This window comes from Xyrauchen texanus, chromosome 46, assembly GCF_025860055.1.
Source record: "Xyrauchen texanus isolate HMW12.3.18 chromosome 46, RBS_HiC_50CHRs, whole genome shotgun sequence".
Classification (NCBI taxonomy): domain Eukaryota; kingdom Metazoa; phylum Chordata; class Actinopteri; order Cypriniformes; family Catostomidae; genus Xyrauchen; species Xyrauchen texanus.
Genome location: NC_068321.1, coordinates 20,220,821 through 20,245,862, shown reverse-complemented (window position 1 = coordinate 20,245,862; position 25,042 = coordinate 20,220,821). Strand labels below are relative to the sequence as shown.

General features: G+C 37.7%; 1 protein-coding gene across 2 annotated transcripts; it reads right to left on the bottom strand.

The window, feature by feature from the left end:
* Positions 1-1,722: 1,722 nt before the first annotated feature.
* On the bottom strand, positions 1,723-24,596 carry LOC127638270 (kelch-like protein 25). 2 transcript variants are annotated; one of them, XM_052119730.1, is made up of 4 exons: positions 24,480-24,550; positions 22,197-22,486; positions 18,180-20,027; positions 1,723-3,398 (listed from the first exon to the last, which is right to left on the bottom strand). In XM_052119730.1, the coding sequence occupies exons 2-3, from the start codon at positions 22,258-22,260 to the stop codon at positions 18,214-18,216; spliced, it is 1,878 nt and encodes a 625-aa protein (XP_051975690.1). In that variant the 5' UTR covers positions 22,261-22,486; positions 24,480-24,550; the 3' UTR covers positions 1,723-3,398; positions 18,180-18,213. The 2 variants fall into 2 exon arrangements, with proteins under 2 accessions (XP_051975690.1, XP_051975691.1); XM_052119731.1 differs by lacking the exon at positions 22,197-22,486 and having other exon boundaries at positions 24,480-24,596.
* Positions 24,597-25,042: the final 446 nt, after the last annotated feature.

Sequence of the window (25,042 nt, the reverse complement as noted above, 5' to 3'; positions counted from 1 at the left end):
ATGGTCATGGAAATAATACCACAATGCTAAAAGAAAAAAAAAGGGTCTTAAAACTTACTTAATTGTAATTTACTTAATGTGAAGCTACAAAGCAGCAGAGGTCTCTTTCATTGTTGTCTAGTAATCAGCCTAATGGCTGTTATTTGAGATCAGTCCTAAGGGCTAGCAGGTGGCCTGACAGGAAAAGTGAGTGGCAGGAGGGACTGGGATCAGCATTCTTGCCTGGCAGAGGATTTACCTTCCATTCACCCAGGGTGCTCGGTCTCCTAGCGCCAGTGCCTTTGTCCGTCTTTGGGGCCCTCCTCACCCCCTCACAAAATCAACTGTGCTGTCAGCCATGCACAGTACCAGATTAGAAGCTTTGAAGACAATCATTGCAGGACTCTTTTGCCACAGTTTGTTTACCCATGATCCTGAGGGTGGAAAATCCACCAATCAGAGAATCGCAGCAGTGTAGTTCTTCACAAGGAATATGCTGAATTTGCCTATTTTTTTTTAAGGCTTTGTTTTTTTTCAAATGATATTTACAGTTTTGGTTGATGCACTATGCAACAAGCTGTACTGTATTTTTCACTTTGTTGTCTGTGAAATAATCAGTAGGCTACTTGTTTCTTTTGGACCGACAATATATTTTGATCACACAGTCTAAACCCATGTATGATAATCTTTTAGGTAGGTCTTTTACATTGATATCATCTATTTCAGACCTACCCACCCCCAAACAGCACTTAAAAACAAGATTGACTGACATGTAAAGAAACAAACCACAGTTTGACAGTCTCTTCCGGTTTCTAAAAGGAATGTTCTTGGGCTAACTAAACTGCAATATGAGCCAGACTTTGTGCCGCAAGTCAAAAGTCTGGCTGTGCAAAGGGACAGATAGACCAGGAAAAGTTCTTGTTGCACTGCACCCATGTATATGTCAGTCAGTGTCAGATGTGATGTGCTAATGAATTCTCACTGGCTCAAGAGTAAACGCAAAAAAACCAACAAAGAAAATGTTAAAACTGTGAACCAGAGGTGCCTCAAGGAATCAATTATTATGAAATGCCAGCCTCAATTTCCAGATGACTGCACAGTTTCCTGGACTTAATGCCCTCTCCTATTTTAGAGAATAGCTGATGTTTAAAAAGAATGCACAATAAATCTGTGCTACTAAGCCAAGTCACATTGTACCTTTTACAGCCTGATGTACATTTTATGAAGGCCTTAAATGCTAAAAATAGTGGCATAAATGTTGAAACAATATTTAGTGTTGCCAATCAAATGTATTATAAATTGCATCACTTTCTATTCAGCCATCTTTGCTCATAGCCTACATTTTTACATGTGCTCACAATGAATTCTGTCTGATGCCAATACAGAATCAATAACTGTTGGGTGTAAGTCTTCTGTAACTTCTTTGTAGCTTGTTTTGTTATGGCCATAAGAAAGAAATGCATGCTGAAACTAAATATTCCTTTGTCCATCAATAAAGTACCTAGCTACCATATAACATAAAATTCTAGTCCCAGTAGTTGTCAACCTCATGCAATGGATAAAATTTCCAATTTGAGAGCCATTTAAAAAAAAGTGGAAGTAGTTTAGGCATTATAAGATTTAGCTAATAACGCAAAGCTCATTTCTGTTGTCAAAGAACCTTGGGATGTTTCGTGGAACTGCGTTTTAAGATCCAAGCTTATTTTAAGCCTCGAGGGTGCTAATGAAACCAGTCTGCAAGCATCAAAAAACATTTATTCAAACCCTTAAAAGGAATGAATGAGCAACAAACTTGTCTACCAGTATTAGGCACCAAGAATTCACAAGGAAGCCAGTGGGATCTGCTGCATAATCCCAAAATGTCCCTTTCAAATGGAAAGGTGAGTCATTTAGTATAAAATATGGAACTCCCCCACAACAAAATTGTCAGAGACTGTAAGACTCTAAGTGAGCAAGAAAAACATTCCTTCACTTCAGAATTGAGGTCATTCTTAAGAGTAGTTCACCCAAAAAGAAAATTCTGTTCTTATTTACTCACCCGAGTCATGATGTTCCAAACACATTTGACTTACTTATAAAGAACACAATATTAGACGTCTTAATGAATATCATAGGCCGTCTTTTCAATGGCAGTGGATAGTGTCTCACTTTATAGCAAAAAGAAAGGACCCAAATGTATCATAAAAGTAGTCCATGCAACTCCTGTCATATTCCAAGTCATCTGAAGACATACGATAAGTACTAGAGAAACAACATGCAATTTAAGTAATTTTTCAGTGACAATATTTGTCCGTTAAGGGTTCATGAGTGGTTTGAGAGAAGCTTGTTCACATTGGCATGCATGTTCACATGATAAATTGCATCATTATTCGATGCAAGTTCTTGCATGAAAATGCAATATTAATTAAAACATCTAGTTTTGTGTTCCAGATAAGAAAGTAAGTCACACCAGTTTGGACAACATTAGGGTGAGTTTAATTTTTAGGGTGAACTATCTATATCTATTTTTTAAATCTGGCAAAGCATATAAAATTTAGAGGAAAAAGGATAGCAAACATCAATACCCTCATCATCCAAAGTGATACTTGTAGTGTCATGTGCAATTTTTTTGTTTTCTCAAACACATAAATTAAATGCATTTATCAAATGTTTATACCTTCAACAATCTGAGAAATTTAAAAATGAGAGGAAGTCCTTGATAGTGCATTGTGCTATGGAATCTATACAAGTCCCAGGTAAAAATAAATTTCACAGATACTTATTAAATAGAAATACCGCAGGCATTTCACATCTTACTTAAGTAAACTTGCACTTTCCCATAGGGACGTTCTGAACATGTAGATGTTTAAACTTGGTTTAGTTGAGCATGTCAATTTAACGCAGAATCCATAAGGCGTTTGGAAGCAATGGAACACTAATGTAGACCTGCTGTGCTGCCAGTTATGGTAGAGTAGAAGGATTCATGAAGCAAATCATGCTTTTGCTTAAGTCTTTTTTTTTTTTTTTTTTTGCCGTTCACTCAGTAAGCCATATTACTGAGCTCACTAAATAGAATGTTCTTTGATTCGATGGATTGCAACAGACAAACAATTCTGCAAAGACATGTACCTAAAAAGACTCATGTAATACAGCAGAGATTGGTGCAAAAGGTTATTGTGCCATTGTGCCTCTGAATTTGGCAAAGGACAAGCATGGGTTTAGCCAAATTTGTGCTGTTTGCCATATCAAGGCTTCATTTTTTATAGATGTTGCAGCTCTTCTCTGCAATGGATGGTTGGTTTGTTTTCGAGAGGCGCCCTGCAGAGTGGCCGTGACCGACCGCAGCCACACCACACCCATCAAGCAGAGGTGCTTCAGGCCAGCCAATGACAATCCAGCTCTTCTGTCCTCCATTCAGTGTAGCCAGAAGACCATGGCACCTGCAATGAGAGACGGGCACAGTATAAAACCAGATTTACAGGAAGCACAAAGTCAAACACTGTAATTTGAAGCCATTCAATGCTCTCCAACTTGATGCAAATGCAGGAGGCCATTTAAATTGACTGAGAGGAAAAGGGAGAAAGGTACCTCAGTTCTACCTTCCACCTCAGCTACTATCAACAAAAACATGGCTTTTCTGGGAAAATGAGCATGGTGGTTTGTAGTTTCTGATGTTTTGTTCTGAAAAATGTTGGTGAGAATCTTTTGATATTGATTGGGGACATGGAAACAAATTCTGAGCTGTACCACCATAGCTTCTTTTATGTGAAGGTGGAAAAATCAATCATCCAGGTTAAAACTTTTGGCAAGCAGTCAATCTAAATAAGATTTGGGTGAATCCCATGAAGAGGTGTCCAGGTCACATTTTACCCCAACAATCAAGAGATTTGTTTTATACTTAGCAGAAAGTCTACAAAGAGGATTCTTAAGATTTTCAGGACAATTAAGCTCATTAAACCCCTCATTACTTTAATGTGAAATATTCTCATATTCTAATATGAAAAAAAGATTTAATCTACTTTATTCATAAACCATGGTAGCATCTGTTATACTGCCTTCTAAAACCACAGTGGAAAGCAGTTTTTACTGTGATACAGTAATAAGAATCATCATTAAAAATGAGACCATTCCAGGTGCATTACAGTAATGAGAATTGGAGGGTAAATTGTTTTGAAAATAATATTTGAATGTCACAATGCAAACAAATATTGAAGCATCCAAATTAGGGTTTCGAACCGAGAACCAGTACTTATTCAGAACTGGTTCGATTTTTTAAATAATAACAGACTGAATGATTTTCATGACTTTGTTCCATTAATGGTTGCCCAATGTGCATTCTTCTGCTGTGTTTCCTATGGTACCATTCAGTGACTATGACACCGCTATGAAATTAGCAATGCGAAACATACAGCGCTACCAGTGTGGACTGACAATACATTTTGTCTGATACATAACTGATTCATAACAGTATCAGTTTTTGGTTCTTTTGAATCTACAGAGCAATAAATAAAGAAAAAAAATATATAATAAAAAGCACTACATCCAGAAGAATGACTCTTATACATCTGTTTGACTCTAAATGAACCAAAAACTGATACTGTTATGTGTACTTAAGTCTTGTAAGACTTGATATAGGGTAATGACTAGATAGTTGTTGATATGACAATGTGCTGTAAAGTTAAAGTTAATGAGTTGACATTTGACCTGGACATTTCTTGACTGTTTTTGAGAATCAAGATTCAATAAATGAGGCAAAGTATTTTCCTCTAGTAATCTAGGCAAATTCCTGGCAGAGAGATACTGTAAATCAGATGTGTGGGGAAATGAGTGTGTTGTGCTGGCTAATGTGTTACAACATGGGAGGGCTTGTGAAAACAGCAGAAACAAATGTTGTACAGAACAAATTCGGAGCACAATTGTTCAGAATAAATGATTGTGAATGAATGTACTTCTGCAAAGTACTGGAAAAACAAACCACAAAACAAGTGAAACAAGAGAAAGTTATTTTGAATCCTCAACCGTAAACCTTTAAAAATAGCTTGGACAAAATAGCAGACTGAATCTTGAAGCATGAGTGAACCTTTGAACCTTGTCTGTTGTTGTGTCCATGGAGAGAGGATGGGATTTAAGTCTTGCAGCACTTTAAATTAGCTTTTCCCCCAATGCCCTCTCAACATCCCTATGCTTATACTGAAGACTTAAAATCAGTCTCTCATATTGGCTTCACATCCCACCAGTGCAGCAAGCCCAACGATGTTTAACTGCCTCTAATTCAATTCTCATCACCTTGACGTGTTTTTAACACATTCCAATTTAATGCTAATCCCTTGTATGTCAGATACAGCATACACTTTATGCTAAATGTTACGTCTTGTAAACGAGAATAGTTACTTTTCGTCTATTATAACATGTCATTTACAGTAGGCCCATGCTTATCAAGACCAGACATTGTTGTCTAGACTGTGGGGTTCAAGTGGACATAGCATTACTGCCTAATGCACTGATGATAAGGGATATATTTAAGGACTGATTACAGTGAGCCGGCCTTATTCCAGGAAACGGAGCACCACTGTGGAAAATGCATGGTTGAGTGCATAAATCCACAGCTAGTTTAAACAGTGCATGTCGACCAGGCAAAGCTTATCCAGCCTTTAGCCCAATGTGTCAGTGCTTGGCTAGATCAGTGCAGATAAGCCTCATGGAGATGAGCCTCAGTGCTACCTGTGTCAGCCTTTTGCTACCAGTTGGTAGAACCGTGGACTCTGCCAAAACATCATGTTTCCTGCTTCTGCAACATGCATGCCACAAAGTCAGATCAGATTAAAATGGCCCTATCCGATTTATGGACTCTACCACAGCAGAACAATTAGCTGGTTTAGTTTGTCTAAAGGCCCCTCCTTTAGGGAATGGGGTGGTCGGTTGTGGTATTTGGCAAGAGGTCAGGACTGTTCCAACTGGCAAATTACCTGGATTAGTGGAACAAAATGCTGCCTAATGAAACTGCATGGTTGACAGAAAAGGCAGTAACTAAGTCCTATTGATGATATGTTGCATGTGCTAAAGCAAAGTCGAAAGGGGTGTTGTGACAGGCCAACTCTATGTCATGCCTGCATATTTCCCATTCTCTTTACCTGGAACATCTGTAAACAAATTCAAGCCCTGCTAAATCATTATCATAAAGTTGGATCCAGCTTTATAAATTTAAACATAAAGACACTGATTTTAAAGTATGTTGAAAAAATTGGAAAAGGTCCTGTACATTCCTGAAGGAATATTCCAAATTCAATAAAAATTAAGCACAATCGACAGCATTTGTGGCATAATATTGATTACCACAAAAATAGTTTAAACTCATCTGTCATTTATTTAAAAATTGCAGTTACAGTAAGGCACGTGCAATGTACAGTTGAAGTCAGATGTTTACATAGACTTCAACCAAATACATTTAAACTTGTTTTTCACAATTCCAGACATTTAATTGTAGAAAACATTCACTGTCTTAGGTCAGTTAGGATCACAACTATAATTTATGAATGTGAAATGTCAGAATAATAGTAGAAAGAATTATTTATTTATTTCATCACATTTCCAGTGGGTCAGATGTTTACATACAATTTGTTAGTATTTGCTAGCATTGTCTTTAAATTGTTTAACTTGTGTCAAACATTTTGGGCAGCCTTCCACAAGCTTCTCACAATAAGTTGCCGGAATGTCAGCCCATTCCTCCAGACAGAACTGGTGTAACTGAGTCAGGTTTGTAGGCCTCCTTGCTCACTTTTCAGTTCTGCCAAAACATTGAGGTCAGATTGAGGTCAGGGCTTTGTGATGGCCACTCCGATACCTAGACTTTGTTGTCCTTAAGGCATTTTGCCACAACTTTAGAGATATGCTTGTGGTCATTGTCCTTTCGGAAGACCCTTTTGCAACCAAGTTTTCTTTATGGCTGATGTCTTGAGATGCTGCTTCAATATAGCCACATCATTTTCCTTCCTCATGATGCCATCTATTTTGTGAAGTGCACCAGTTCCTCCAGCAGCAAAGCACCCCCACAACATGGTGCTGCCACTCCCATGCTTCACAATTCGGATGGTGTTCTTTGGCTTGCAAGTCTCACCCTTTTTCCTCCAAACTTAACAATGGTCATTATGGCCAAAACGTTCCAAATATTTTTTAATCATCAAACCAGAGGAAATTTCCCCAAAAGTAAGATCTTGGTTCCCATGTGCACATGAAAACTGTAGTCTGGCTTTATGGTGGTTTTGGGAGCATTGGTATCTTCCTTGCTGAGCAGCTTTTCAGGTTATGTCGATATAGGACTCATTTTACTGTGGATATAAATACTTGTTTCCTCCAGCATCTTCACAAAGTCATTTCCTATTGTTCTGGGATTGATTTGCACTTTTCACACCAAACTGCATTCATCTCTAGGAGACAGAATGTGTCTCCTTCCTGAGCGGTATGATGGCTGAGTGATCCCATGGAGTTTATCCTTGTGTACTATTGTTTCCACAGATGAACGTGGTACCTTCGGGTGTTTGGAAATTGCTCCCAAGGATGAACCAGACTTGTAGAGGTCCACAATATTTTTTTTTGAGGTCTTGGCTGATTTCTTTTCATTTTCCCATGATGTCAAGCAAAGAGGCACTGAGTCTGAAGGTAGGCCATAAAATACATCCACAGGTACATCGCCAATTCAGTACACCTCCTATCAGAAGATAATTCGCTAATTGTCTAAAAGCTTGACATCATTTTCTGGAATTCTCCAAACTGCTTAAAGGCACAGTTAACTTAGTGTATGTAACTTCTGACCCACTGGAATTGTGATATAGTCTGTAAACAATTGTTGGAAAAATGACTCGTGTCATGCACAAAGTAGATGTCTTAAACGCCTTGCCAAAACTACATTTTGCTTATATTAAATCTGTGGAATGGTTAAAAAAAATTGTTTTAATGACTTCAACCTAATTGAATGTAAACTTCTGACTTCAACTGTAAACTTCTGACTTCAAATGGGAACTGTTCATAAACATTAAAATACACACCGTTAACATGTGTGACTCTAGTGTGATAGAATCTCTGTTCTACATGATTTTTGTGATAAAACTGCTTAAAAGGTTTACCAATGTTGCGTTGTCCTGGCAACAAAGTTGAAATATTGGGTATAACTTTACACTGATATGGTAAGCAATTTTATCACACAACATTAAGTAAACAAACTTATAATGTTTACATATTTTGGCTTTACTTTTTAAACTATTTGTATTTGAATGTTTATGGACTGGCCACATTTACTTCCATTTTAAGTGCATTTTAAGAATGGTGGACTTCTACTTGAGCATACAACACATAATCTCAAAACTCTGTTATGTGGGCAGTTGGACTAAATAACATTTATTTTGACCATTGAGGAAAAATATACTGTCACTTTCAATGTCATCAAAGATGCAAGTGCTAAAGATTTTAGATTCAGTGGTTTGACAAGTCCAAGTCAAAGTGTAATGCAGAGAAAGACCTTTGTTAAACTTAAGTACTGGGAGTTGCATAGTCACTCAAGGGACACAGCCTCACACTGTACTGTACTGTACACAATAGAGAGCTTATCTGTATATTTAATGCACATTTCCACACACATGCTCATTTTCTAAGTGGCAACAACTGCTCTGAAATCCACTGAAATTAACATACCCTTGTTTACTAACTAATGTTTTCAGAGCGCAAAGGAATGTATAGGCAAGTGGGACTGTGCTATTGCAAATGGACCGCACTGTGCAACTCACAGGACAGCATATTCTTTTCCTGGCATGATACTCTGTTAGTGCATTGTATCAGTTTCTGGTTTGTGCAGTATTGTACCGCACTGTCAGTGGGTCATGCAAGTAAACGGAACGACTATTAAGCGGGTCGCTCAAGCAAATGCATCCGCTCTTAAGTGGGCTGTGAGTGGTTTTCATGTAGATGCAAAATACTTCCAATGCCAACATTTCTATTTTCAACATAAGGTTGCAGATACCTGATCGATACTATGAGAACAATGTTTCAAAATCCACATCCTTGCTACAAGACATCTAACAGGCCTAGGTAATAAAATTTTCAAACTTTACAACTATCTTTTCTGTATGTAAAGTTGTTTTTCCAAGTGTTCCACTATAGGCCTTACATTATATATATATATATATATATATATATATATATATATATATATATATATATATATGCATACATATATACATATATACATACATATATATATATATATATATATTGAAGGGTGAGGGTCAAAATCCTTGGCTCTTCAGATATATCAATACATATATATATATATATATATATATCCTTTTATATTAATATCTATCTGTATTCTGTTGCTTAACTTCTTTAATAAAGTGATGAATTAACTATATGCATGATCACATAATCAATTCTATTTTCTTATGCATAATTGAAATATACTTTGAATCATATGTGTGTTGAATGTTAGTGAGTCTCTTTTAGGAACATTCCAGAGTCTCTCTGTCCTGCATGTCGGCTGAAGGTCTTTTGGGGGATAAGCTTATTTGTGACGCTCTCCAGCCTCTCAGGGAAGGGGGTCAGGGGGGATGCGTTAAACATGTGTTCCAGATGTATTCTGTGTTTGATTGTTACCTTTCCATGACTAATTATATGGTTTAAAGTCCTATGTAATAACACCTGAATAGTAGAAGTGTGATTTTCTCTTATTATTTCTTTAGGGAAGAAATGTATGTTATTTCAACCCTCTCCTCTGCCCGAGGAGTGAATATTTTATCTCTCTGTTTTGGTTCAAATGGCCTGATAATGTGTGCTCTGGCTCTCTTGTGCCCAGAGAAGAACTGTCGTTCGTCAGTGTTTTGGGTGTGCGTTTGACCTTCTACCTAGGTTTTGAACCAGGGGTGCACACCAGGCCGACTCGAAGACGCCCGCGACCATCTGCGAGGTCACTTCAGACGTAAATCTCGGCGCGGACGACAAGTGCGCTTGATTAATGTTGATAGGCCATTTAACTATCTATATGTTGTGACTTTATGTTCTTTTAGCCAATCAGGAGTAAAATAATGGAATGTACATCCTTGCAAATGGTATAATTGATGTAAGATTTTGTGTAAGGTACGAGTTAGCTTTCGATCTCCTCGTGAGACTTTGCTGGTGGCTCTACCAATTTCACTGCAAACTATTCTTCAGTAAATTTTGATTCTTTAATTGAATTTCTAGACTCCTGGTTTTCTTTCTCCATATCTGGTCCGGGTCATAACTATATATATATATATATATATATATATATATATATATATATATATATATATATATATATATATATATATATATACATACATATACATATACATATACATACATATATATATATATATACACATACATATATATATATATATATATATATATATATATATATATATATATATATATATATATATACATATATATACATATATATACATATATATTATATATACATATATCCATATACATATATCCATATATATACATATATATATCCATATATATATACATATATATATTTATATACACATAAAAACATACTTTGGCAGACTGATACTTTATCAGCTAAGCCCACCGCAGATTGCAATGCAAAGACAATTGAGCTAATGTAAGGCTAATAAAGTTGCATTTTCACAACTTCTGTTATCACATTAGAAGTGTTGTGGCTTACACTTGATGCTAAAGAGGCCCTATTGTGCTTTTTGTGATTGTATCTTTCCTTCAGTGTGTAATATTTCTTTTTGTACATGTAAAAGGTCTGCAAAGTTACAAAGCAAAAAGTCCACACAAAAGGGAGTTATTCTCTCCCACAAAAAACACTGCTCAATAACTACAAGAAACAGCTGGATTGTAGTCCATCCATTTCCTCCATAAAGTATCTATGTCACTATGTAACACATTTGCATAACGCTTGCCTATGGGCTACTTTGGCCCACCAACCAGAATGAGTTGGGTTAGTGTTGTCCCCATGTTGAGAAGATGCTGTTTTCTTCACTGTAAAAGTAAAACCTCTTTGTTTGGACTTCCAAAAGCAGACAAATTGAAGAATCAGTGGTTAAAATGTATTTTTATTATTTAGCAGTACAACCAATTTCAAGATGGTTACTCCTGAATGATAGTGCAGTTCCCAATTTGTTGGGACAATCTGGCGCTTCAGGATCACAACCTGTACGTCTGCTTGAATATTTGTGGATTAATCTGCTACCGAGAGTTCAAATGCAGAGTTTTATATTTTATTCTTGTAAACCCCAAAATAAAAGCATGAACCTGTAAATTATCATAATATGGACTCTTTAAAAAATAAATTGGCGAATTATAGAGTGTACAAGACAGAAAATATATAAGTAAAAAAATACTGTAATAAATATAATCTTTAAATAATAATTAATGTATTCTGTGCATTTCTAATGACCGAATGAATGTTTTTCGCCAACTCATAGCTTAACTGGGAAAAGAATCAGCTAACAGACATACAAGCTTTACAGTACATGAAATCCTTTTCATTTTATGGACATCCTTCATTATCAGACAAGGAAAGCTTCTTTATTTAAACTCAAATGTCTCTAGAAAAACTTGAGTATAAAAATACTGTGAAACTCAATGTAAGAATACATGGTCTCATTATGACTAATAATGTCAGATTTAGACAGTGGGCTTCAATTAACCCATGATTAAAAATGATAAAGGGTCTTTGCGCAACTTTCTGAGATGAATTATATACAGGTTCTCCTCTCCTTTACCAGGGCTGCAGCAGTTTTTTTTTTTTAAATATTAATAGAATGAAAGTGGAATCCCAACCCAGCACCAGCCTCTACATCATTTATGAAGCTCATTCCACTCTATTTTTGTTTTTCATAATGACACATGGAGCCATTCCACCATGGAGACCACCAGGTATTTTAAGAGCGAGACCACTGTGCCTGGCCGCCTACACTGCTCACCTCTATTAATTCTTCATGGCGGGGAACTGCTTCGACAAAACAACCAGCCTTTGGTTTCATCTGCCACCATAGGTGCCTTTATCCGAAGTGAAGTAAAAAGCTGAACAGGGGAAAAAATGACAAATGGGAGAGCCCAGCTGTTGCAGCACATTCAACCGAGCGTATTCACCTTCTGTGGGCATTACTGCAGCACAGCGGATGGCAACATCCAGCAGGCCTGCCAGGGCGTCCTCCAGACATTCTGATTTTGTGCCCCCTGGGGCTAATTATAAAATCCAGCTTTTGCTGGGCCACCTGCTTCTCTGTGAAACGAAGCGCTTGTGGTGCGAACGGAGGAGCTGGCTGGTGAAGAGTGTTAATGATTACTCACAGAAGTAATCATTTTATAATCAGCAGGGGCTGCAATGAGACAGCTCTGGTTCCTCCCTAGGCAGTCTAATCCAAGTGACACAAGTGAGAGGTGTTTAGCTAACTGTTTTGACGCATTAATTTGGAGGTCTCAGAGAAAGCATTGTGTATGCTATGAGACACAAACAATTCCAAAACATTAGGGTCAAATGATAGCCAATGATAGGAAAAACTATGTTTGCTGTAAGCACACAAACAAATAGGCATGCATGCCATCACTTCACTTCGGCATTGTGCGCATGCATGCACCGAAAGGCAGATGTGATGTGCAAAGTGCATTTAACCCGGTGTATTCAAGTCCTTCCTTCAAATATTCGATTATGCATTGTCATGTATAATTGGACAGACAGATGAAGACTATGCAAAAAACACTATAGCTGAATTATAACTGTGCATGTAAATGTTCTGACTTCATTCTTAGAATGGCGGTTTAAGCAAAAATAATTTTGTCTGTAATAGCTTATTAGCCCTATTCTTTTTAAGTGCTGACAGACAAAAGATGATGGATTATGATGGCATAAGACAATCTAATTGCCTACTGAAATAAGGCCATCTGAACCAAGCTTAATGTTATTCATATGACAATAAACATTGCATTAAATATTTAAATTATAATGCAAAATAGTTCTTAGCATTACATACACACTAATGCTTTTGTTTGATAGTAAAATAAAACTGAAAATGAAATTGCTGCAGTGTTTGTTTTCTTGGCAGAGTGAAATGTTTTTTAATTTATTAATAATCTAAGCAGAGCAGACATTTAAAAAACATAATAATGGCATATTGCTTTAGATTGTACATTTGATGGGAAACAAATGCGCTTTGATCGCTGTTCCAGTAACAATTAGTACTCTCATCCTAAATCTCTCCTCACTGAGTCACTCGCTGCAATCTGTAATTACAGTGATTAAGCACTCTGTGCTCTCTCGCTCTCCCTAACAGCCAATTGACAGAAAAGGCTATGTAATACAGATCATCAATCAATATTTCAATGGCTCACTAGTGTAAATGCATCATACCAATACTGATTTAGGCCCTGCTTTCACCTGGTATTAAGATGCATTTTAGGCTATCCATTTGAAACAGGACAATGCTAAAGACAGGTGTAAACGGGCTCCAAAACGTTTTGAGATTTGTTCATTTCAACCACATTCAGATGAAACTGAATGCATTAGAACAGCAGAAAAGCATGGCCTACTCACCAGTGCACACCACTTTAATTAACTTTAATTTTGATTTAATTAAGGAAGAGAAAAATTATTCATAGCACTTGTCTTAAAGCCGCTCCCGGTGTGTGGCGTGCTCCAAATCAACGTGACAGGTTAAACAACACACAGCCTGAAATAAAAGACAGCAGTAATATTCCCAGTACGATTGTAAACAGTGTGCTTGTAGCTCAGCTTCATCCATCATGCAGGTATACACTGGCTTAAAACCATCACTGACCTTGGCGTGTGCATGTTGATGAACGGTGTCCTTTCTTTTTACCCATAAAATGCATTAGTTACTTGACCATTATGGGCGCTCCATTTCAAATCATGGAGAGACTTTATATGGGAGAATCAAACTTCCGCCACTCCTTTTACCATGATTATTCAGATAGATTGCTAATGATTGCTTTGTTCTGTGACAAGTTTCAAGTGTACTGCATCTATAGCCAACAATTGGCAAGTGATCATTTTGAGAAACTTTGCTAGTTGAATTGTAATGATAAATTATTTCATATTGCTGCGCTAATCTAGCGGTTCACGCTGAGGGCGTATCTCTATCTGCAGGGGTTTATGAATATACACACAAATTGTTTGATATACAATGAGTACTTTCTAGATAAACTTGATCATTTATAGATTGATTTCTAGATAACTTTCTAGACAGACTTATTATTTTTAAATTATTTTGCAGTTTACTTATTCTATTATTTCTGAACATCTGGGCTTTAGATTTTAATTTATTTTACATTTACACTCTTTTAACAACTTCCCCCTGTGGTGCATTTGTAAATTTTTCTTGCACACCTTTGTTTCGTATAATGAAAAGAACTTGGAATTCTCTAACCAGGTTGTATTGCATTCTAATAAAGAACATATAATATGAACCATGCTGGAGTACATTTAAAAGTTGAACAATCGAATTGTGAATAATGCATCGGCCATAAGTTTTTGGCCATATCGCTGAAGCACAGTTAATACAAGTACACCACTAAAATAGCTCTTAACGTCATGTTTGTGCTTCAATTAAATGCAAGAATAATTAAGATAAATGCTGCACCATTTTTTACACTTTTAATTTTTAACACTTTATAATCATACAATAATTCACTGCCGTTATGATTGATGTATGCCGTCATGAAATTAGATTATCTTCCCTTAATCTGAATACAAGTGACCAGGTGTAAATGATGATGTATCTTGCCTGTCCATTTGTGATTGGATCGCCCAAACTGCATCTTAAAACCAGGTGTAAACAGGGCCTAGAACTCATGAGATGTTGAAGCCTCAACATAAAACGCTCTTGATATTACTCTTCAATGATAGCCACTGCTCTAGAATATTGTTGAATCTGTTTGCTAGACATCCAGATGGTTTAACACTTCATTTTCTCTTCCTTGCCCCATCGTTCTTGAAACCCTTAGTGAGATAGGATCACTCTGCTGCTTTCAAAGAGGGCTGCCAAGCTGAGTTTAGCATTTTGGCATGCAGTTATCTTGACAAATATCACTGTTTACACGTATGAGCTAAAACATTATGACCACAGGCCTAAGTTGGTCCTCCGCGTGCTGCCAAAGCAGCACAGACCTGCCGAGGCATGAACTCTACAAGAACCCTGAAGGTGTTCTGTGGTATCTGGCACCAAGATATTAGCAGTAGATCCTTCAAGTCCTGTAAGTTGCGAGGTGGAGCCGCCATGGATCTGACTTGTTGGTCCAGCACATCCCACAGGTGCTCAATCGAATTAAGATCTGGGGAATTTGGAAGCCAGGGCAACCCCTTGAACTCTTCATTATGTTCCTCAAACCATTCCTAAACATGAGCCTTGGGCACCCAACACCCAGTTGCCAGTTTGTGGTTTGTCCCTCCTCGGACCACTGTTGGTAGGTATAAACCACTGCTGACTGGCATCACCCCACAAGACTAGCCGTTTCAGAGATGGTCTGACCCAGGCTCAGGTTTTTACTCTTGCATTCAACACGTTGACTACGAGAACTGATTGTTCACTAACCATCTAATCTACCCAGACCTTGACATGTGGCCTTGTTAGGAGATGATCAACGTTATTTGCATCCCCTGTAAGTGGTCATAATGTTTTGGCTCATCCGTGTATGTGTAAATGTTGGCAGCCTGCTGACTTCAGTACTCCTCTACCTAAAACAGGGTTGCTGCAGAGTTTCAAATTTAAGACTTTTTAAGACCTTTTTCAAGACCTTAACAAATAAAATGAATACTGTATCCCCATACCAAAACAAACCAACACAATCTCAAAATAGATATGTATCACAGACATACAGGGGCACACAATTCAACATGGCCTTAACATTGTTTATCATTAAAACAGGGTAGACTATATGCAAGTTTAAAATACTCAAGACATGTTTTCCACACAGTTGAAGTCAGAAATTTACATAAAATTAGGTATGTAAATCTCCACCGATTTAATATTAACAAACTATAGATTTGGCAAGTCGTACTTTAATTTTTCCAACAATTGTTTAGACAGATGGTTTCACTTTTAATTGACAATATTACAATTCCAGTGGGTCAGAAGTTTACATACACTTAAGTTAACTGTGCTTTTATCCAGCTTGGAGAATTCCAGAAAATTAAGTCTAGCCTTTAGACAATTAGCTTCTGATAGGATGTGTACTGAATTAAAGGTGTACCTGTGGATGTATTTTAAGGCCTACCTTCAAACTCAGTGTCTCTTTTCTTGACATCGTGGGAAAATCTAAATGAATCAGCCAAGACCTCAGAAAAAAGATTGTGGACCTTCACAAGTCTGGTTCATCCTTGGGAACAATTAACAAACGCCTGGAGGTAGGGCTAAAAACAATTAGTCTACATTATCGACAACGTCGACAATAAAAAGTTATCGACAAAACGTATTTAATGTAACAGAGATCATATGAAAGTCTAATGATGACACGTGAGAGCAGCACTGTAGCTCGCTCCTGATTGGAGAGGAAGAATTACATAGCTCACAGTCCAGATGCACTCTACACTTTCCAAACAGCTTTAGGTGATGTAGATCGCAAAATATGAGGGAATAATACAAAATAATTAAATACAGAAGCACTCTCGTTGTGAAATAAGCAGAGCTGTAATGTGTTATAGCTTTATTAAAGTTCAAATAATAAAGAAGCAGACCATGTAAATAATTACATACTCAGAAACTGGCTGGTTTCTCTGTGCGGTCAGCACCTCTTCTATGAGTTGCGCGAAGTGTCCCGATCTAAGGGAGGGAGATTGACTCCGCACCCGGCTGATGCACACTCTGTTGCGGGGATGCTTGTCCCTCGAGCGTGTATGCTTAATGCAGCTAGATTATAACGTGATGGCTTGTGACTTATTGAATCATAATATATGTGTCACTGTGCATTTGTTATCGTGAAGAAAATTGGCAATACGCAGCTTTATTAATAAGAGAGAGTTTGTTTTTTTGAGAGTTAAAGATGGATTGAAGTGAACAGAAAGTTGAGAGAGGGTAATGTTTGCCCCATTATACATGGCAACAAAATACGTTTTTGATTTGTTTTGGCTTGTTTTCCAAACATAATATCTAAATCTCATTTTAAACAATGTACATTTACTTTAGCAGCTATACTGCAGAAGAAAAAAATTGTTATCTGCGAATGTTGAATATAATATTAGAAATAGATGCTTTCACTTGAGAAGCAGCATATAAGATATTTAGATGTACTTTTAGAGAATAGATCTTGAATATATGTATATTTTGTCTTTACCGCACTTTCAGAAGTATAACAATGTTAAAAAATACACTTCTATAAAAGATAGCCCCTACCCTTATATTTAAGATACATTCTCTTAAAAGCGAGTCTAAATCTCTTATATGTTGCTTCTCAAGTAAATGTATCTTGATTTAAGAATTTTTAGACAATTTTAAACGGAAAACAAAACAAAAACACTTGATAACAATAGGATTTTTTTGCAGAGAATTTTTACTGAATTAAACTTAATAAAAAGCATTTTTTCCTTTAATTCAGTGAATGTCATTTAGAGGTATTTTTAAAAGATGATTTTGTCCTATGTATTATTAGCAAACATGTTTAATACAACCTTTTAAGTCAAGGCACAAGCTGAATAGTCGGTTAAGAGTTAATGATTAATCGTTGCAATAATCGCTGACTAGTCGAATAATCGTTCTAATAATCGTTAGATTAGTCGATTATTAAAATAATCATTAGTTGCAGCCCTACTGAAAAAACTCACAAGCCCCCGAGTGCTTGGAGAAAATACAACAGTGCCGTGTTTTCTTTTTGAAGGATGCAGCGTATGCTTCTATTTAATTAAATCATATTCTTTTGAAGTTTGATAATCACATTAGTTCATATCACGATTCCTGCCTTTCCACCCCAAATTTAAGAACCCTTTAAATAAAAATGAAGACTTTTGTTGTATCATTTAAGATATATAAGACTTTTTGTGACCTTACATTTTGGACAACTGAATTTTTCAGCATTTTTAAAAGCCATTTTCAAGGAAAGCACCTCCAATACAAAACGATTCTGGTGTGTGTGTACATAGAAATGACAGAACAATAATTTTAGTACACAAATTAAAATTGATCACATTAAAATTTAGAAGACGCTTAAATTCTTACCCAGATCAGCTCCATTCTCTTAAATTGGAGGCAACTAGGCAGGAAGATGCTTCCAGGTGCTGACAAATGCAGTTGGAATCAGTGAATAAGGCACGGTAGTGATACTGTTCCAGCTATCCGATGTCGGATCATAACAATCCAGGGTTTTACACCGCTGTGTCCCAAAGTAACCGCCAACCACATAGAGTTTATTACCAGAGGCCACAGCATGGCAGCTCATTCTTTTAGAGGTCATGTCACCAACACGGGTCCATTGATTGGTCTCACAGTCAAATCGGTAAGCGGATGCAGCCGTGAACTCTGTGTCGCCGCCCATAATGAATATCTGACTGCCAAGAACAGCAGCGGCCGTGTATCTCCACGGTTGTGGGCACTCAGCAGCTATGGCCCAACGGTTCTCAACCGGGTCATAGCATTGGACCTTTGAGGCCTTATCCCTGTGAATGGTCGTTCCACCAAACACAAAGAGTTTTAGCTTGGCACTGACCACTGCTGCATTGCTGACTCCATCCCTAAGTGGTGCCATCATTGTCCATTTGTTGGTTAGTGGGTCGTATCGCTCAACCTGTTTAAGGGATACTGAGGGAGAGGCCGGGAAGACACCTGCTATTGCTGTGTGACCCCCAACAACATAAAGGCAGTTTTCGAGTTCAGCTGAACCGTGACCAAAACGTGCAATTAACATGGGGGCACCTTTAGACCATTCTTCATGTACTGTGTCATATATCCAAACGTCCTTTGAAACCCCATTTTCTGACCCTCTTCCTCCGGTCACGTAAACCTTGCAGCCGATGGCACATGCGCTGAACTCCTTCCTGGGACTAGGAAGATTTGATTTGGGGATGATCTCTTTAGCTTTGTGGTCCACTTGGTAGATTTTATCACACATAAACGTCTGGCCCCCAAGAATGAGCAGTGTGTGTCCAGATTTGCGAGGTCTGGCACATGGGCTAGTGACAACTCCGTCGTTCTGAAGAATCTTCTTCTTGCATTGCATGGCCTCATCAACAATCTGTCTGCTCCTTTTATCTGACATCACAAGTTCCTCACACGCCACAGCCTCAATGAGGCACTCTGAAGGTAACAGTGCAAGACGTATTCCTCGCAGCAACTCAGGAATGTAGTCTCTGCGACTGTCTAGGTCATACCGAACCCAGCGCATGACAGCATTGAACACAATCTGTTCATCCTCAATCTCCAGCTCGTCACTAAGTATGAGATCTAGAAGTTTGTCTTTGGAGAGGCCACAGAAGTCTTCAGTGTCTCGAAGAGTCTCAAAGTGGATGAGGCACATCCTCCACGAGAGCTCATAAAGGCGCTTGCACTGATGGGCATCCGAAAGCAGCATCATCCCCAAGCAGTTCGACGAATGCAAGTTCTTCTCCAAAAATTCTGCTGCAGCATCACGTATATCGTGAAATTGCAGCATATCTCCGGCCTCAAGAAGTGACTCTGCATTTTCCTCGTTGATGATGACACGTGAGGAGTAAGCAAAGTCCAATAGCAGCTCCAGAACCTCCGGGTGCACACTGTCACGAAAGTTAACCTCGTTGTCAAGGCTCTCACGGAGACCACCGCTGAACATGGCTTCGAAGTAGCGACTGCAAGCTGCAAGCACAGCTCGGTGACAGGGAAAGGAGCGGTCGCCTGCCCATAGTGTTACGTCTGTGAACATGCACTGTTTGCGGAGGGAATTTAGGTGGGTGAGCACACTGTCTGGATGAGAGGGCTTGTGGAACAGCGAGATGTTCATGGAGCCCGTGCTCGTTCTTGACTTGCGGTTTTCATGGACGCTGACTGACATCTTTTCCGGCACGTCAAAATTTTCACTGGTCCCAATATCTTGAACTAGAGAAAAACAAAATTTAGAGTTAGAGAGTTCATTTCAGTACTACGCATGATAGATCACAGTAGGTATGCACCGATATAATACCTGGATTGGCATTGGCTCCGATACTGACATTTTAAACTGGATCGGTTATTGGTCGATGAGCCCAATCCAAATCTGATAGTGTGTATTAGTCACAGTCGTTATCATCATGCTTCAATAAAGTTTTTCTTAATAGGCTACACGTTTCTTTATGTAATATTTTGTTTATTTATATAATTAAATAATGAGTAGTTGCTTTTGTTTCTTTAAATATAAAAGAGTACCTCCAATCAGTTCCACAAAAACAACACACACACTTACTAAGAAAAAAATAACAATACTGGAATTGGATTGGGATCAGTATCGGCCAATACGGAGTTCAGGTAACGAACGGATCGGGAGAGAAAAAATGGTCTTGGTGCACCCAGGTGATGTAGATCGTACATTAAAATAAATGTAATGTTCATGCCCTGCAATAAAATCATCATTGAGAGAGTGGTTATGTAGAGTATGGTGCTGTATTAACAAAGATTTCACAGCAGACTAGTGCCACATTTCCGGCTTAATACAAAATAACTAATATTCTTGGATGTTTAGCATTTGCTTAAATGCAGTCTTGAAATGAAAAACTGAATAATCTTAATAAGTAAATCTGAGTAAGTCTCTTTTAAGAATTCTTTTTTTTGGCCAGAGGCTGTTAATTTACCATCTGAATGTGATTTTAAATACTTTATTTTATTTTAGAGGTTGACATGTATGAGAAATGTTGCACAAAAAATAGATCCCCTCAGTAATCACAACACTACGCTAACAGCTAAGTTCCTTGAACTTTGTTCATTCCACAAGTGTTCAGAGGAGCTGAAAATTGTAATCCCTTTTTACACTCTTAAACCTACACAAAGAAAAATGTATCAACTTTTATGTTGACAGATTGTAATAGATTTTGGAGTGCAATGACTCGGTAAACCTTTAAGTATTCAGCAAACAGAATCTATAACATTATGTAAGAAAAAAACAATGAGATCATTGGTACAATTAATAAAATATACTTAAATAAAATATAAATTCACAACAGCATACTGAGCAGAATGTTGTACCTATTCAATAGTTTCAATGAAATGTTGTCAAGATGTTGTTTAATCAAACTTTTTTGATGAATGATTGAAAGTATGAAGCAATCATCAAAGAAGGAGAGCATAAATAACAATTAAACTATTTATATAGTCTGAAAAGTTTTTGGTTTATGCGCCCAACAACCTTACATTTCTATTAAAAAAATAAAATAACTGCACAAGTATATATGTATGTTTTCAGAAGAAAGTTGAAATCAGACTACTCTCAATGAGATACATGTAGCTAAAAGTATTTCAGTGAGGAAAATGCAACCCTAAAAACCATATAAAGCAACCAGCAACCTTTTTGGTAAAGATAAATGAGACAAAAGGAAACAATCGTAATATTTCACGAGCCTTTTCCAAATTTGATATATAGTACAAAAAGCCTCTCTGGCTTTAGAAAACCTGCTAGCTTTCATTTGATTTCACTATGATGACCAAATGGTACATTTGCATGCAAATGGGTCAAAGTGATTCATATGAACTTGTTAGGTAGGTTTAAACAGCTGAGGCAGTTAATCCCAAGGCTACAAAGCACATGTTGCATTGCTTGACTTAAATAAACTGTCAGGATTTTCCTGTCAAATACACATAACAACCATCAAGTGTTTTGATTGGTCAGATTTGCTTTTATGATTCACATAATTTATTGAAATCCAGACAGTTTTCCCTTAAAGGTGTGAAACTGTCAGCCGTTTTGAGATGAATGTTTCAGCAGCAAGTATTCAATGTTACCAGTGGCTCTTTGTGTGAAAACTGGATTCTTTAACCCACGTGGTTTGAGATTATTGTAGGGTGCAAGCATGCACAAACATCAGTGGGGTCTTTATGGATCACGCTCTTAGGTTGACATGAATCACAATGCCAGAGGTTGACCACAAAGGATGCAAGGTCACAGCTATCCGTGCAGAAAGGTATGCAGGAGGGATAAGGGCAACCAGGAGGCTGGTATGGAGGAAGAGGGGTTGATGCAGGGCTGTTGATGAGTGAACAACAGAAAGGCGGGCAAGCAGGTGTCTAAAAATCACTTACAGCGACAAAAATTGCTGACCCACGCACAGGCATTGACAGTGAGGAACTGAGGGGGGGTCTGCATTGGTCCGAAAAAGCGTCCCCTCTATAGGACAGGCTGACAGAGTTGTCCTTTAAAGGGCCATGGAGGAACAAAGAATGGCATAAAGACATGTAACTTTTTTCCACACCCTACCCATGAATATAATGGGTGACCTTGTGACAGTTCTGCAGTCATTACAATGGCCTAAATGTCACATATTTCCACGACAGTGGTCTTGTAGTCAGATTTGTGGCTGAATCAAGAAGACCTGAAAAAGAAGTGAGGCTATTATTTCTCAGCTTGATGAAACTGCCTTGAAGTTCCTGTGTAGTTCATCCCATCTCCCATGGTAACCATCACTCAAAAACAGCATGAGCCATGCCAAAGTTGCTGTATCATTGAATGTGAACTACCTATCCATGCGGATATTCTCACCAGTGTGAATGACACCTTTTAATTGCAATGCGCCATAAGAGCGCAATGGTTTTTCATCCATTGAATGTTCTTCCTCTGTAAACATCCCGACTCCTCTACCTAAATAGCCTTTCCTGGTTCTTTTCACTAAATTTGTTGGTATTCCAGTGCTGTATTTTAGCTAGGCTACAGCAAAGGGGGAGGGTGAGGTGTTTTTTTAGTGCGTGTATTTGTAGAAAGTCAAAAGCAGGCAACCTCACTCATTTTAAAAAGCTAAATGGACCGTCCTGCATGCAGTCTGTTCACAAAACAACTCTATAGACTACTCCTATCAACTGGATTGGCACAAATCAGAGAGGCTTGAGAGTTTGGATTCATGCTCTTCCTAAATAAACATCCTAAATATACAGAATGTAAATGCTACAGCATGTCGACTGGGTTTGCTAGCATACTCTTTAAAGAATAATAGCCTATGTTTTAATGGTCAGATGTGGTCTCGTCCCTCATTTCTGAGAAGAGTATTGAGAAATACTTGATAATGTGACGGAAAGCTATGAATGTGGATTCTTATGTCATAAAACTAGAATTAAATTAGGTATGAGGTGTAAAGTATGTACGCATGTATGTTATAACAGGTGAGCAGCTAAGGCAAATTTTATTTTAATGTAATGGTCATGTAACCTTTGCAAAAGTAAACAGCAGTCAATATGATATTACACTGGAGCTTGTTGACTTGAACTTTGACCAATGCAAATAAACGACTGGAATGTACAGCTTCACGTAGTCTACCAATGTTTAAAATGAATCCCTGAGGCCATGGATGACACATTTAAACTAAATTTCCTGACTTTTATATCACATAAGCTTTTTTTTTTAAATTACTGTGAAATTTGTCTTTTAAGGTGTTGTTTAACAAACTTGTTTATACAAGTACAACAAAGTTTTGCCCATCTTCTCCTCAGACTCTATAAGGTGCTTTCACGTGAACAGGCGAGGAGAAAAATAACACATTAAAACATATAACGCAATGAATAAGCCATTTTCGAAGTAAACATGCGTTATTTTCTGCGAAACGAGACGCTCGTGAAACCGATAGTGACTCAAGCTAGTTAGCCAGCTCGCTAGTCCCATCAAAAAGTGTAAAAAGACACCTGAATAACTAGATAAATAAATCTGAGATAAATTGTCATTTTAAGAACACAATAAACATTGTAAAACCCAAGAAAACATATTTAGTTTCGCTAAAACTTGCGGAGACCGCTCAGTAACGACAACATGAATGAGAAGAGCTAACGCTGTTAGCGGAGAGTCGAAAGGGGCTGTTCACACCACAAACGTCCTTGCGTCCGTCTGCACAATTTTTTTGTTTTCCAGCGTAAACATGCGGTAGAGTTGACGGGGGTCTTTGATTATTGCGTCGCGTCTCGCTGTTTTTTTTTTTTTTTTTTTTTCAGGCGTCTCGCCGCATACTCTAGACGCAGTGTCAATTAAAAATAACTTCAACGCGCCTCAAGACACCTGCGTTCTAATCTATTCGTTGCGCTGCTTGTAGATTTTATTTTAGTGCCAGAACGTGTTCGGTGTGAACGGCCCCTAACTCAGTTGTATCGGCATGCAGAAGAAAGACTGACAAACTCCTTACAATTAAGAACCCTGTACTCCCTGTAAGCGATCATTACCTTCCGATTTTCACGCATTTTCCTTCTAGAAGGAGCGAAAGGTGGATACCAGTTCTAACTAGCGTATTGGCATTTCCAATGCAGATGTTGGTTAGTATTACTCATTTGAAGCTCCTTACACTAATATAAGATTTGTATTGATTTATTTTTAACAAAATATATACTTACTGTTTTCTGAGCGCTTAGTGACAAATCCTGACGTTGTGACGTTTCGGGATCAGTGACTGAATCATAGTTTTGTTCACCACGCGGCCAGTTGAAGGAGTCACTTTGTTCACATTCCAGTCCTCACTGATGAAAAACTGTGGAGTCTTGCTGTAGGTAAAATCCAAAAGCGGGGGAAATCGCTTCAGAGAATGATTGACGTGGCTTTCACCAATCACGACCTGATAGTTTATGCAAATATAAAATGTAGCCAATAGAAACGTTTCAGCCTGAACGTCAGAACCAAATTCTGTACCAAGCAGCCAATGGTTGAATAGTGGGAGGAGCATTGCTGTATGCGAGGACAGCGCATCAAAACAATGAGGAAAATGCAATGAAATTGGACTTTTGTGCCAATATACATGCTTTTATATACTTAATAGGAAAACAATCTCAAAATTGTCATCGCTAAATAATCATCACATGTAACATTTGTGGTTGCAACTGAATAATAGTTCTTAATATTAAACATAATTAAAAACAGGCTTATTATGGATTTAGCATAGCCTACTGATGATTTATTCATA